The sequence below is a fragment of the Capra hircus genome, chromosome 18 (assembly GCF_001704415.2).
Source record: "Capra hircus breed San Clemente chromosome 18, ASM170441v1, whole genome shotgun sequence".
Classification (NCBI taxonomy): domain Eukaryota; kingdom Metazoa; phylum Chordata; class Mammalia; order Artiodactyla; family Bovidae; genus Capra; species Capra hircus.
Window position 1 is genome coordinate 59,556,165 of NC_030825.1, and position 15,091 is coordinate 59,571,255.

The 15,091-nt window shown below is 42.4% G+C and overlaps 1 protein-coding gene across 3 annotated transcripts in view; it reads left to right on the plus strand.

Moving 5' to 3' along the window:
- Positions 1–8,370, plus strand: part of LOC106503894 (zinc finger protein 793-like) — a 33,227-nt gene extending 24,857 nt beyond the window's left edge. Inside the window, exons 4-5 of one of the 3 annotated variants that reach the window (XM_018062965.1) lie at positions 5,432–5,592; positions 7,869–8,370. In XM_018062965.1, the coding sequence (XP_017918454.1) occupies positions 5,432–5,592; positions 7,869–7,973 (266 nt within the window). In that variant the 3' untranslated portion in view covers positions 7,974–8,370. Of the gene's footprint in view, positions 1–5,085 lie in introns of all 3 variants that reach the window. The other 2 variants (XR_001297575.2, XR_001919548.1) reach the window with 2 other exon arrangements.

A 15,091-nucleotide genomic window follows, 5' to 3' on the forward strand; every position in this document is an offset into this window, starting at 1 on the left:
TTTCTTCCTCCTGGGGTTTTTGTTGTCTCATTTCTTTATATTGAAGGCCAGGGGCCCCCTTGGGTCGGATCTTCCAAAGAGGAAGCCATGTGAGTTCATCTGGGGAAATACAAGCATGCCCCTCTATAAGATTAATTTCCCATATTTCCATTGCCCATTCAACCTGTCTTATTACCAAATGGGCAGAGGAAGAAGAAGAGTCCTTCAATTTCTCAAAATGTTTTTTTCTGCTCGTGTCAAGATATCTCCTTGCAGTAAGTTAAAAAAATTTAAAACAAAGCTATATTAACAGTAGTTATAGGCTTAAAGAATATATTGCATTGGAATCTAGTAAAGTCTGCTCTGGATAAGGAAGATAAAAGTGTTCCTGTGTATTCCCCCGTATTTAATTTTTTATTTGTAGTTTCAGTGTGTAATGTGTTTGTTTAACTGTGTCTTGTGTTTGTGGATTATAAGAAATGTCTGTAATCTGTCTAATAGAGGATGAATGTAAAAATTGTTTGAAATGCTTAGAAATACAGGCAGGGCCATTGTCTGCTTTTATAGAATTAGGTGTTCTCATTATTGCAAAGTAAGCTAACAGGTGGGTTATAATGTGTAGTTTCATGTCGGAGAGCTGTGGCCCATATAAAAGAATTTGTGTCGATTGAGACATCTAAGAAGGAAGAGGAAGAAAGTTCAAAGCAATGAGTTCCATCCATTTGCCGTAAAATTCTTTCATTTGTCAGAAACCTTTTTTATATGTTTGTATTTATTATTATGGCAAATAAAATGCATATTTATTAATATTTTAAATCTCTAGTTTTTCTGTAAGGAAAACTTTTTATAAGAGGAAGTTAGTGTTCAGTAATTAATTTTCTAAAATCTTACTTTATTTGGAAATGATCTTGCTATTTAATAAACTTTTCTTATTTCATTTAGTACAATTTTATGAGTTTAGGTTAACCCAATCCTAAGAGATTAGGTAGACATTTTGAAAATATATTTTTATTAGAGTTTATCTAAAAGTTTTCATCTCATTTATATATTTATATATATATAGTGAGTTACTTTTTTGTTGACAAACTTAGTTTACCTTAAATCTAGGCACAATAAAAGTATTATATAATGATTTAAGACATGTCTTAATTAGATTAACAAATGATTATATTTATATTTAAATAAACATTTAATATTGAATATTTTTCAGTTGACATGAACTTGAATTTAAATAGAGCTCATTAATTTCATATTATCCAAAAACAAAGACATACATTGAGACATAGATAATTTTAGATAGACAGACAGACATAGTTTTCCACTTGACATTTAAAATATCTTTCTGATATATGTGTATATGTGTGTGTGTGTGTGTGTGTATATATATGTTTTTTTTTTTTTTTCCCTGAGTTCCACCAATTTCTTTATGGCTGGAGTCCCAGATAGAGTGGGCTGTGTATCCCAAGGACATGATAAGAGTTAACTTTAGGTTTTTTCTTAGGCCTGATTTTGTTTCCGAGGCAGAATTGGAGTGCTAAAAAAGTATTTTAACAAGTTTACCTTTTCCTAACTGCACATGTAAGAAGAACCGGTTTTGTAATTTCCAAAAAGATTTAATCAGTTTTTTCTAGAGTCTAAAGAATGAATATCATGGCCATTCAGTGTCAAAAATACCACTTCTCCTTTTTGTAGTTACAGTATATTACTAATGATATATGCATGAGGGACTTGCTGTCACATTGGATGTAAAGCCTTGGCTACAAAATTTTGACAAATAGGACTGTTAAGTATACCTTGAGGTAACACAGTCTAATGAAATCTTTTATGAGGCCCGATGTGATTAGGAAAAGGGAGAGAGAAAGTGAATCTCTCTCAGTCTAAAGGGTGTAAAGGTATATTTAAAAAGCAATCTTGTAAATCAGTAATAATAATGTGCCAATTTTGAGGAACAGTAGTAGGGGATGGGATCCCTGGTTGTCGTGCACCCATGGGATTCATAGATGCATTAACTTTTCTAAGGTCTGTTAAGAGATGTCATTTGTTAGATTTCTTTTTTATAACAAAAATAGAGTTCCAAGGAGAGTAAGATTCCTCAATGTTTTAATTCTACTTGTCTGTGTATAAGTTCTTTAGTAGCCTGTAATTTTTCTTTCATGAGGGGCCATTGTTCTGTGCAAATAGGCTCATCATTCTTCCAAGTTATTTTAATCATTGCTTTGTTTGTTAAATGAGCAGTGGCCCCTAGGAAAAATGTGGAATGTATATCTGAGCCTGCCATTGCATAAGTAAGTCCCTTCCTATTAGATTAAGGGGTGCATCCAACACATAAGGTCTTAATGTTGCGGGCTGGCCTTTCAGTCCTTCATATGGGTAGATTTGAATATTTTGATAAATTTCTTGTACTTTGGTTTGAGATATTCCTGCAGTTTGGCAAGAGATTTTTTCTATAGGCCAGGTTTGGGGCCATAAGTGTTTGGAAATAATAGTAATATCAGATCCAGTGTCGAGGAGACCAGAAAATCTTGTACTATTAATTTTGATATTTATATTTGGTCGGGCATATTGAGATACCAGTGATGTCCATAAGGATTGTTTTTGATCTGCCAAATCTGCTTGTCTGTACATTATTAGAGGAGTTAATAGAAATGTAAGGCAACAGAAGTAATTGAGCAATTTTGTCCCCCTTTTTGAATTGCCATAGAATCTGAGATGACATCATCATTTGAATCTCTCCTTTATAATCTGAATCAATTATTCCAGGGTGAACAGTAATTCCTTTAGTAGTCAAACTAGATTGGCAAAGTAAAAGACCGAAGGTTTGTGGGGACAGGGGTCCAGAAAGTCCGGTAGGTACTGTAGAAGGGACTGCTTGAGGGTAAAGGGAAAAATCATTTAGGGCTGGTATATCGACCACAACACTGCCAGATGTTGAGGTTTGAGGGAAAAGATAGAAGTTGCCCCTGGTTTTTGTTGTAGGGGACCTACGGTGTGTGTGGGGGTGGGGGTCCCCTGTTTGGAGTTTCCCGGAATAGGTTTTCCTTCAATATCAAATTTAGATTTACAGTCTTTGGCCCAATGCATTCCTCTATGGCAGCGAGGGCAGATTCTTCTAAGTTTTTTATTAGCCTTCTTAGGGTAGTCCCTTTCTAAATGGTTTTTTCCTCCACATGTAAAGTATCCTTCATTTCGCTTTCTAGAAGGTAGCAGCCATTGTCTTAGCTAGCATTGGCATCTTTTGAGTTTCTGATTCTAGATTACAACAAGCCTTCAAATAATAATAGTCCCAGTCTCACGAATTGGAACCGTAGCTCTCTGACATTCCAGATTTGCATTCTCATAAGCAAGTAATTTCTCTAGCTTTTTTTTGGCTTCTTCTCTGATTACAGTACGGGAAATAGCAATTTCTAATCTAGCTAAAAAACCAGCATAACGTTGATTAGGTCCTTGTAATGTTTTAGTGTAGCTACCTGTAGGCTCTCTTTGAGGAGTAATTCGATCCCAGGCTTCAAGGACCACTGTTTTCCATTGTTCATGCAATAAGGGAGGGCATTGTATTTGAGCTTCTATGGTATCAAATTGTCTGGCACCAGTTAACATTTCAAAAGTAATTTGGTTTGGGGGAGTGCCAGCTCGAGCATTCTTGTTAGCATGATCTCTGGCTATATCTTGAAACCACATTGTCCATTGAAGATATTCTCCTGGTTTAAAGAGAGCTTTTATTAAAGTTCACCAATCATAGGGAATAAAATTTCCAATAGAAGATGCCACAACATTTAGAAGCTCTTTAGTAACAGGCGAATGTGGACCATACATAGTTACAGCCTTTTTCATTTGTTGCATGTAAAAAAAGATTAATACCTTCATATTGAGGTATTATGTGCCCTTGAGTGTCAGGATTTCTTAAAACTGAGAAGATGGAGAAACCATCGGCATCAGAAACTTGTGATTGCAAAGCCTGTAATTCAGAGAGCCTCTGTCATGGAGGAGAGTGAGTAATGTTATGCCCAAGGTCCCAATCCCCAGAACTGAGAGAATAAGACATCCACAGCAATGCAAATGCAAAAAGGGAATTTATTGCTAGCTCGAGCCAGGGCCCAAGTTTCATCCAACGCAGTAGAGTGGAACAAGGGCCCTGGCTTGAGCTAGCAATAAATTTCCTTTTTGTGTTTGCATTGCTGTGGATGTCTTGTTCTCTCAGTTCTGGGGATTGGGACCTTGGGCATAACATTTGGGGGCTCGTCCGGGATCCCCTGACTGAGAAGAACACCTTCCAGGCATAAGGGAAGCCTCACTAGGAGGAAATATATCTGGACACCGGCATTAGGTCAGGGGGCGAAAGAGTCGCCCGGCCATCATAAGTCCGGGGCCCAGCATTCGAGCTGGAAGGCAGCTGGTTCTGTGAGCCGTTGTGTAAAGGAACAGGGGAAAACATTTCTCCCGATCCTGAGTCTGGTGGGCAGTGGACGCCCTTCTGGTAACTTTGGGGAACAGGACAACAGCAATCTGGGATAAACCTAGTTCAGTGTTTTCGGCTGATATTTGTTCGTCTACTGTCTGTCGCTTGTCTTTGTGTGCCGGCGCCATGCTTTTTGTGTGTTCATTGTGGGTGTTGCCGCCATGGGTCAAAGTTATTCTACACTGCTATCTGTAATGACTGACCATTTTTCAGATTTTAAGTCCAACGCTCAGAATCTATCCCTGCTAGTAAAGAAGAGCAAGCTAAAAACCCTATGCTTATCTGAGTGGCCGACATTTCAGGTCGGCTGGCCACTGGAGGGAACTTTCAGCCTGCCGGTCATCCAGGCTGTTAAAGAAAAGATAATGGCTCCTGACCCTCGTGGCCATCTGGACCAAGCTCCTTACATCCTGGTCTGGGAAAATCTAGTAGAAGACCCTCCCGTCTGGCTGAAACCCTTTATTCACAACCCCCCCAGTGCTTCTGTTCCACAGGTCCTGGTCATGGAGACCTCTAGGGAAGAAAACCGGGAGGCATAGGAAAGCCAGAAGAAACCGATACTTCAGGAATCTTCTCTATACCCTAGTCTGATTGATTTAGACACTGAAATCTCTCCTCCCCCGTATATCCCGCCACCCTTGCTCCTGCAGGTACCTCAGGTGTCGTCCGGAGAACAAAGAGGGAACTCAGAACCCTCGGCTCCGCAGCAGGAAGGGGGGCCAGCCAAGGGAACTCGCGGAAGGACCCGAGGGGGCGGAGACTCGTCTGACTATAGGAGCGGAGAGGCCCCTTCGTCTACTGTTCGAGTGCTTCCTGTCCGGGTTGGGCCAGCAAATCCTGACGGAGAACGGAATTATCAATATTAGCCATTCTCTACCAGCGACTTATATAACGAAAGCTCAAAACCCCTCTTTTTCTGAAAAGCCCCAAGCCCTTATTGATCTTTTAGACACTATCCTGTTTACTCACAATCCTACTTGGGATGATTGTCAGCAGCTGTTACAGGCGCTTTTCACCGCAGAGAAACGGGAGCGAATTCTGTCGGAAGCGCGGAAACACGTTCCCGGAGTGGATGGCAGACTGATCATGCAGCCCCACTTAGTGGAGGAAGGGTTCCCCTTCCATGCGGCCGAACTGGGACTTTGAGTGCGCGGAAGGTAGGGAGCGTCTTCGGGTCTACCGCCAGACTCTAATGGCCGGCCTCCGGGCAGCCGCCAGGAAACTGAGGAATTTATCTAAGGTGAATCTGATAAGACAGGAGCCAAACGAGAGCCCGACAGCCTTCTTAGGTTAATGGAAGCCTTTAGGCAGTATACGCACATGGACCCCCAGGCTGATGAGTCACGCGCAGCAGTTCTGTTAGCTTTCATGAACCACGCAGCTCCAGATATCAGGAGAAAGTTACAGAAGATAGAAGGGCTGGGGGAACTGTCAATACAGGATCTGGTAAGGGCAGCTGAGAAAGTGTTTAATAACGGAGACACCCCTGAGGAGAGGAAGGAACGGATTAGATGGGAAGAAAAAGAATATGAGGAACGGATTAGACAGGAGGAAGGGGAATATAGGGCTGAAGAAAACCGGAGAAATCAGAAAGAGCTGGCTGAGGTCCTTTTTGCGGGGACGAGAAAGGGGCCCGAAGCCCCGAGAACTAAAGACACCCGGTCGGGAGGAAAGGAAAAACCAGCTAGACCTGCCCTAAAGAGAGACCAATGCGCTTACTGCAAAGAGAAGGGACGCTGGAAAAATGAGTGCCCCAAGAGAGATCTGAAGAAAAAGACTGTAAGAAAGGAAGAATCTTCCTCAGGGACCCACGTCTTATATGCAGGGCAAGATAGTGATTAGGGGGGTCAGGGCCCGGCACCTCTCCCCGAGTCCTGGGTAACTATTAATGTGGAGGGGAAACCAGTCGGCTTCATGGTGGATACGGGAGCCCAATACTCAGTTCTCAACCAAAAATTTGGGCTGATGTCCAAAAAGACTAGCTTGGTCCAGGGACTTGGACTTGGTTTGCAAGCTGTGGGTCTCTACTTTTCTTGCTTTTGGTGTCTGCCCCCTGCTGTGAAGAGCCAACTCATTGAAAAAGACCCTGATGTTGGGAAGGTTTGAGGACAGGAGGAGAAAGGGGCAACAGAGGACTAGAGGGTTGGGTGACATCAGTGATTCAATGGATATGAGTTTGAGCAAACTCCAGGAGATGGTGAAGGACAGGGAAGCCTGGCGTGCTGCAGTCCATGGGGTCGCAAAGAGTCAGACACGGCTGAGCAGCTGACCAACAACCCTGCTGGAGTGAGTCTGGTGTGGAGGCTTGTGCCTGCACAGTGATGGTTAGAACTGGGTCTTGACCCTTTTGTGGGTAGAGTTACGTTGAAAGACGTGTAAAGGAACCATTTGGACAGCCTGTCTGCTGATGGTTAGGGCTGCATCCTGGCCCTTTCATCCTTTGGCCTTAGGGGCCCATTGCTGTAGCCTACAGGTTCTGAGTGGAGCCAGTGTTGGGCCAAGATGGAGACCTCACGCAGATGAGTGCTCTCTCATAGTTCTGCCCTCAGGATCTGTGTCCCCACAGTGAGCCACAGCCCACCTCCCACCCCCCGGAGATCCTTCAAGACCAGCAGGCAGGTCACACCATCCAGGATCCTAGCAAATGATTGTGTTTTGCTCTTCATCTCAGGTTCGTCTCAGTGTGCATGAGGCTTCGTCTGCACCTGTTAAGAGTGAAGTCTCTGTTTTCCCCATTCCTGTGGGGCTCCTTTAATCAGGGCTCACTGGTCTTCACAAGTAAATATAAAAGATCCCTATGGCCTTATTCATTGATTCATGGGTTGGTCAGCATCCCACCTGGTAAATAAACAGGTACTCCCAGAAGCTGTCTGTCCTCCTTACACCAAGGTATATATGAATCAGTGGGTTGTTTTCAAACTTTTGTGACCTGAGTATGCTCATAAATGCCATGACATGTACAAAGTAGGTGCACTGAAGAAGCTGAGTTTCTTTAGCGGTGGGGTTCACTTCCACGAAAAACTGAAATGGCAAAATGGTGAAATGAAATGTTTAATTTGGGAGTTGGCTGTGATCAGGTGCTTGAAAGTCAAGCGAGTAGAGTTGTACAAGCACACAGTGAAGGGAATGACTATGGATTCCAACTGTATTTTGTGACAGGGAAATAGTCTCCAGTGCGAAATGCTTGCAAGCCATCCTGCTGTTTCTCAGTGTTGTGTTCACATTCAGAGCCCAAAGATCTTGCAGAGAAAGTGAGATGTGTTCTTTGTTCCCAACAGAAAATACTTTCCTTGATAACTGATGTTAAATTCAACTCAAAATCACTTTTATATCACAGTTTGAGAATCCCTGTTTTAATCCTTTATGCATGCTATCTTTTTGAACTTGAACTCCAAAATAAGTACTGATGTTGTTTCTCGTTTCCCATATGAAGGAACTTGAATGGAAAAGAAGCACCCCATCCCAGGAAGTGACTGAATTGGAGCTTGAATCCACGTTGTCTCGCCTCAAAGATCTCTTCACCGTGTTGCTACATTGAGGCCTAGGTTGTTGGCATGGCTACAGTAATTCTTGTTGCAGTTGACAGGGCCGAGGTGCAGGCAGGCACAAAGGGTGGGATGAGTCACCTTGTCCCAGTTGTATTTCTGGGGGAACAGCTAAGAGGAGGCTCCCTGAGATGGTACCTCAGGCAGCAGACCAGGTGCAGGTGGATTCTGCTTATAGTAATTCTGAGTAGGGCCATCCAGCAGCTCTGTGCCCACAAAAATCAAATGCTGCTGGTCAGTTAGGATGACCTCAGTGTATTTACAAAGGTTTGTTGGAAGAACTCAACAGAAAAATTTGAACAAAACTGTTTGGCCAATCCAATAAATATCTGTGTCCAGTGGGCCACCTCCCAGAGGAAGAAGACAAAGAATAAACATTTCATTAATGTATTTAGACTGTTTTTTTTTGTTCTTTTAAGACATAATTCTGTTGCATAGTTTAGTTTGTAGAATAGGGAAAATGTAACTTTTATATGCACCATGTGTGTTTGCTAAGGTGCTTTAGTCATGCCTGACTCTTTGTGACCCTATGGACTGTAGTTCCCCCCAGGCTCTTCTGTCCAAGGGATTCTACAGGCAAAAATACTGGAGTGGATTGCCATGCTCTCCTCCAGGGTATATTGCTGACCTAGGGATCAAATTGTTCTTTACCACTAGCGCCAGCATGACCCAGTGATAAGTGCCCTGTTGTGGTAGTCCAGAAATGAACCCACATTATCTCCAGACCATGTCTTTAGTTTCATTTCATCAGTGTTGCGAATGAATGTTTAAATAAGATGTAGGTACACTGATTACCATATAATCCTAGAAGAGAGATTATCCAAGGTGAAGTTGTATTTGTTTAGGCAAGAGTGGTTCATTCTGATTGATAGAGAAGACACATTTCCTTTTAGTCAAGAACAAGTGTAAATTGGTGCCAACTACTGAAATAATTGGACAAGATTGTGGTTGCTGAGGTTTAGAAGAGAATCATGAGTAAGAGATAAAACACTTTAGAGTAACAAAAATTTATTATCTATTAGAAATTATACCATTATTAATGGAGGACTAAAAGATAAACTCTATTAACATTTGCCTTGCTTCATTCTGTACTCCAAGGCAAAATTTGCCTGATATTCCCGGTGTTTCTTGACTTCTACTTTTGCATCTAGTCCTCGATAAAGAAAAGGACATCTTTTTTGGGTGTTAGCTCTAGAAGGTCTTTTAGGTCTTCATAGAACCGTTAAACTTCAGCTTCTTCAGCGTTACTGGTTGGGGCATAGACTTGGATTACCGTGATATTGAATGGTTTGCCTTGGAAACGAACAGAGATCATTCCGTCATTTTTGAGATTGCATCCAAGTACTGCATTTTGGACTCTTTTGTTTACTATGATGGCTACTCCATTTCTTCTAAGGGATTCCTGCCTGCAGTAGTAGATAAAATGGTCAAAGTTAAATTCACCCATTTCAGTCCACCTTAGTTCTCTGATTCCTAAAATGTCGATGTTCACTCTTGCCATCTCCTGTTTGACCACTTTCAATTTGCCTTGATTCATGGACCTAACATTCCAGGTTCCTATGCAATATTGCTCTTTCCAGCATTGAACCTTGCTTCTATCACCAGTCCCATCTACAGCTGGGTGTTGTTTTTCCTTTGGCACCATCCCTTCCTTCTTTCTGGAGTTATTTCTCCACTGATCTCCAGTACCATATTGGGCACCTATCAACCTGGGGAGTTCATCTTTCAGTATCCTATCTTTTTGCCTTTTCATACTGTTCATAGGGTTCTGAAGGCAGGAATACTGAAGTGGTTTGCCATTCTCTTCTCCAGTGGACCACATTCTGTCTGACCTCTCCACCGTGACCCGTCCTCTTGGGTGGCCCCACACAGCATGGCTTAGTTTCACTGAATTAGACAAGGCTGTCTGTGGTCCGTGTGATCAGACTGGATAGTTATCTGTGACTGTGGTTTCAGTCTGTCTGCCCTCTGATACCCTCTCTCAGTGCCTACCATCTTATTTGGGTTTCTCTTACCTTGGACGTGGGGTATTTCTTGATGACTGCTCCAACAAAGCACAGCCGCTGCTCCTTACCTTGGACATGGGTAGCTCCTCTCGGCCACCACCCCTGACCTTGGACATGGGGTAGCTCTTCTCCACGGCCGCCCCTGACCTTGGACGTGGTATAGGTCCTCTCAGCTGCTGCCCCTGACCTTGGACGTGGGGCAGCTCCTCTTGGTCATGCTTGTTAAAGGCCTCACAAAACAAGCTGAATTCTCTGTTAGTGGTACACTGGAGTGCGGCATTTTCAGATCGAGTAAGTGATAAAACTGTTTAGCTTGTGAAGTCAACAAGAGAGTTCCAGAAAAACATCTATTTCTGCTTTATTGACTATGCCGAAGCCTATGACTGTGTGGATCACAGTAAACTGTGGAAAATTCTGAAAGAGATGGGAATACCAGACCACCTGACCTGCCTCCTGAGAAAACTATATGCAGATCAGGAAGCAACACTTAGAACTGGACGTGGAACAACAGACTGGTTCCAAATAGGAAAAGGAGTATGTTAAGGCTGTATATTGTCACCCTGCTTATTTAACTTTTATGCAGAGTACATCATGAGAATCATGGGCTGGAAGAAGCACAAGCTGGAATCAAGATTGCTGGGAAATATCAATAACCTCAGATATGCAGATGACACCACCCTTATGGCAGAAAGTGAAGAGGAACTAAAGAGCCTCTTGATGAAAGTGAAAGAGGAGCGTGAAGCAGTTGGCTTAAAGCTCAACATTCAGAAAACGAAGATAATGGCATCTGGTCCCATCACTTCATGCAAACAGATGGGGAACCAGTGGAAACAGTGGCTTACTTTATTTTTCTGGGCTCTAAAACCACTGCAAATGGTAATTGTAGCCATGAAATTAAAAAACGCTTACTCCTTGGAAGGAAAGTTATAACCAACCTGGACAGAATATTAAGAAACAGAGACATTACGTTGTCAACAAAGGTCTGTCTAGTCAAGGCTATGGTTTTTCCAGTGGTCATGTATGGATGTGAGAGTTGGACTGTGAAGAAAGCTGAGCACCAAAGAATTGATGCTTTTGAACGGTGGTGTTGGAGAAGACTCTTGAGAGTCCCTTGGACTGCAAGGAGGTCCAACCAGTCCATCCTAAAGGAGAGTAGTCCTGAGTGTACATTGGAAGGAATGAAGTTGAAGCTGAAACTCTAATACTTTGGCCACCTGAGGCAAAGAGCTGACTCATTGGAAAGACACTGATGCTGGGAAAGATTGAGAGCAGGGGGAGAAGGGGATGACAGAGGATGAGATGGTTGGATGGCTCACCGACTCAATGGATATGGGTTTGGGTGGACTCCGGGAGTTGGTGATGGACAGGGAGGCCTGGTGTGCTCCAGTTCATGGGGTTGCAAAGAATTGAACATGACTGAGCGAGTGAACTGAACTGAACACCTAATTGATATGTAACCTAGTCTATCTACCATGTTCTCCTTCCACATTATCTATGTCCTTCATTTAATCCCAAAAGAGGTATACTCGAGAGATCTGGCTTCTTCCATGGCTGGGATTCCTCAGGGATGTGTGACCTGTTTGCTAAACATGAATGCTTGACTTTGACATACTACCTTTTAATCTTTCTCCAGGCATTGCTTTCTCTGCAAAGTTTAATGACGAGTATAATGAAAGTCATAGCAGACTCTTGGTAGGGGAGCACCTGTAAGAAATCTTTCTCTTACCCCCAATGTGAAATATGTAATTTATATGCCACACCCACCTAGATAAAATTACACAACAGGTAAATTAGCTTCCACAAGTACATGATCTGATTTGTCGAGGAATAAGGTTTATATTTGAGATGCTCAGTATAAGGTTTGTCAAAGTGAAGTCACTCAGTCGTGTCTGACTCCTTGGGACCCCATGAACTGTAGCCTACCAGGGTCCTCTTTCCATGGGATTTTCCAGGCAATAGTACTGGAGTGGATTGCCATTTCCTTCTCCAGGGTATCTTCCCAACCCAGGGATTGAACCCAGGTCTCCCACATTGTAGACAGATGCTTTCCCATCTGAGCCACCAGGGAAGTTAGCCATCATCAAACTCTGTACCTATTCTGTGTCTGGTATCCTTTAACCCATGGCCCTCCAATCTACGAGTCATGCCATTCTGGTAGCTGACCAACCATAAAGGATTTCTCAACAGCCAAACAATATATGGCTTTTGTGATTTGTCAGGAACAGGGAAGAATTTCTGTCATCACATGGTGTTCTTAAAAATGCTCATTACACATTACTGCACATAGAACATTATAGTCTCAGTAAATTGAAGTGAAACCATATCAAGAATCTTCTCTGACTGCTATGAGAGGGAGAATCAAACTACAAGGGGAAAAAGTGCAAAGACAAGATATATAAATTTTTAAAGCTGCACAAAAAATGCCAGCAAATTTGGAAACCTCAGAAGTGGCCACAGGACTGGAAAAGGTCAGTTTTCATTTCAATCCCAAAGAATGCTCAAACTACCACACAATTGCACTCACCTCACACACTAGTAAAGTAATGCTCAAAATTCTCCAAACCAGGCTTCAGGAGTACGTGAACCGTGAACTTCCAGATGTTCAAGCTGGTTTTAGAAAAGATAGAGGAACCAGAGATCAAACTGCCAACTTCTGCTGGATCATGGAAAAAGCAAGAGAGTTCCAGAAAAACATCTATTTCTGCTTTATTGACTATGCCAAAGGCTTTGAGTGTGTGGATCACAATAAACTGTGGAAAATTCTGAAAGAGATGGAAATACCAGACCACCTGACCTGACTCTTGAGGAACCTATATGCAGTTCAGGAAGGAACAGTTAGAACTGGACATGGAACAACAGACTGGTTGCAAATAGGAAAAAGAGAACGTCAAGGCTGTATATTGTCACCCTGCTTATTTAACTTTTATGCAGAGTACATCATGAGAAACGCTGGGCTGGAAGAAGCACAAGCTGGAATCAAAATTGCCGGGAGAAATATCAATAACCACAGATATGCAGATGACACCACCCATATGGCAGAAAGTGAAGAGAACTGAAGAGCCTCTTGATGAAAGTGAAAGAGGAGAGTGAAAGAGTTGGCTTAAAGCTCAACATTCAGAAAACGAAGATCATGGCATCTGGTCCCATCACTTCATGGCAAACAGATGGGGAAACAGTGGAAACAGTGTGAGACTTCATTTTGGGGGGCTCCAAAATCACTGCAGATGGTGACTGCAGCCATGAAATTAAAACAAGCTTACTCCTTGGAAGGAATAACCTAGATAGCATATTGAAAAGCAGAGACATTATAGGCCAACAAAGGTCCGTCTAGTCAAGGCTATGGTTTCTCCTGTAGTCATGTAAGGATGTGAGAGTTGGACTGTGAAGAAAGCTGAGTGCTGAAGAATTGATGCTTTTGAACTGTGGTGTTGGAGAAGACTCTTTAGAGTCCCTTGGACGGCAAGAAGATCCATCCAGTCCATTCTGAAGGAGATCAGCCCTGGAATTTCTTTGGAGGGAATGATGCTACAGCTGAAACTCCAGTACTTTGGCCACCTCGTGAAGAGTTGACTCATTGGAAAAGACTCTGATGCTGGGAGGGACTGGGGGCAGGAGGAGAAGGGGACGACCGAGGATGAGAGGGCTGGATGGCATCACTGACTCGATGAATGCGAGTCTGAGTAAACTCTGGGAGTTGGTGATGGACAGGGAGGCCTGGCGTGCTGCGATTCATGGGGTTGCAAAGAGTCGGACACAACTGAGCAACTGAACTGAACTGAACTGAGACAAAAATGAAAGGAAAACACAATTTACATGTGGGAAAATTATACCTACCACCTACCTCAGGAAATAAGGAAAATCTCAAAGAATCTTTATACCTAGAAAAAGAAGAAAACCCAAAGAGATCAGAATAGACAGAAAGTAAATTTTAGAAGATAATAAAAAAGATCGATGAAGTCAAGAAAAAACATGGTCAAAATCAATAAAATGATAAAGAAATTACAATCAACACCACAAAATACATAAGAATAAAAAAACTCTAGGCCAATGAAATGGAAAAATATGAACCACAAAGAAAATACCAGATCAGCTTACAGGGTGATTTCTAAATCAGACTTCACTGATTCTTCTCAAGCTATTCCAAAAAATTGGAGAGAAGGATGCTTCTAAAACTTCTTCAACAAGGCCTCCACCAAACACCTTGGTAAAAGAAATGGTTAAAAGGAATCAGCACCATGAGGAAGTGGATCTGCCATGGGCACAAGGAAACAGTCAATAAGTGTAAATTCATCCATGTGATACCAGACCATATTAACATTTTGATTGTGGGATTTTTGCGGAAATGAACTAACACGTGTGGCATTCGTAAGAAAAGATTCCAGTCAAGTAAATGTTACATGCAAAAAAAGACCTTTTCATAAAATTCACATCTAACATCACAGTTGAGACTGAAAAGCTAAAAACATTCTAAGATCAAAAAATAAGGCAAGGATGCCCAATACCGCTTTAATTCAAGTAAAACTGTCACTGTCTGGGGACATTATGGATATATATCACCAAAACAAAAATTATAGCCCACATCAGTGAACTTGATAAAAGTTGCAGGATATTAAACATACAGAAATCTGTTGCATTTTCTGTACACCAAAAGTCAGAAAGAAATTAAGGAATGGCAGGCAAATGGGAGTTTTCCTTAACTCCCACTCTGCCATATCAAAAAGAATAAATACTGCAGGGCCAAGGTCCCTGTTCTTCACTGAGCACACAACATGTAAGCTCAGCTCAAGGCTGGTTTCTGATAATATTCTCTCTGCCTAATTCCACTTCCTTCCTTTCTGTGCCAGATATGATTATCAATTACCGAGTTAAAACCCCAGGCATGCAAATCTGAGTTTCACCACCCACTGAGGCACCTCACACCCATTCCTTGATCCTGAAACTACCCATACACTCAGGCTCAGGCTTCCAATCAGACGTGAGATGTCCAGCAGTTCCACACACTGCTTGATCCCACAATCACCTGGGATGCACACCATTCACTGGGTGCCTCTAGAGCTCCACTCTCTCCTCCCTCCAGGCACTGGTGTCTCAACAGGAATGCACAT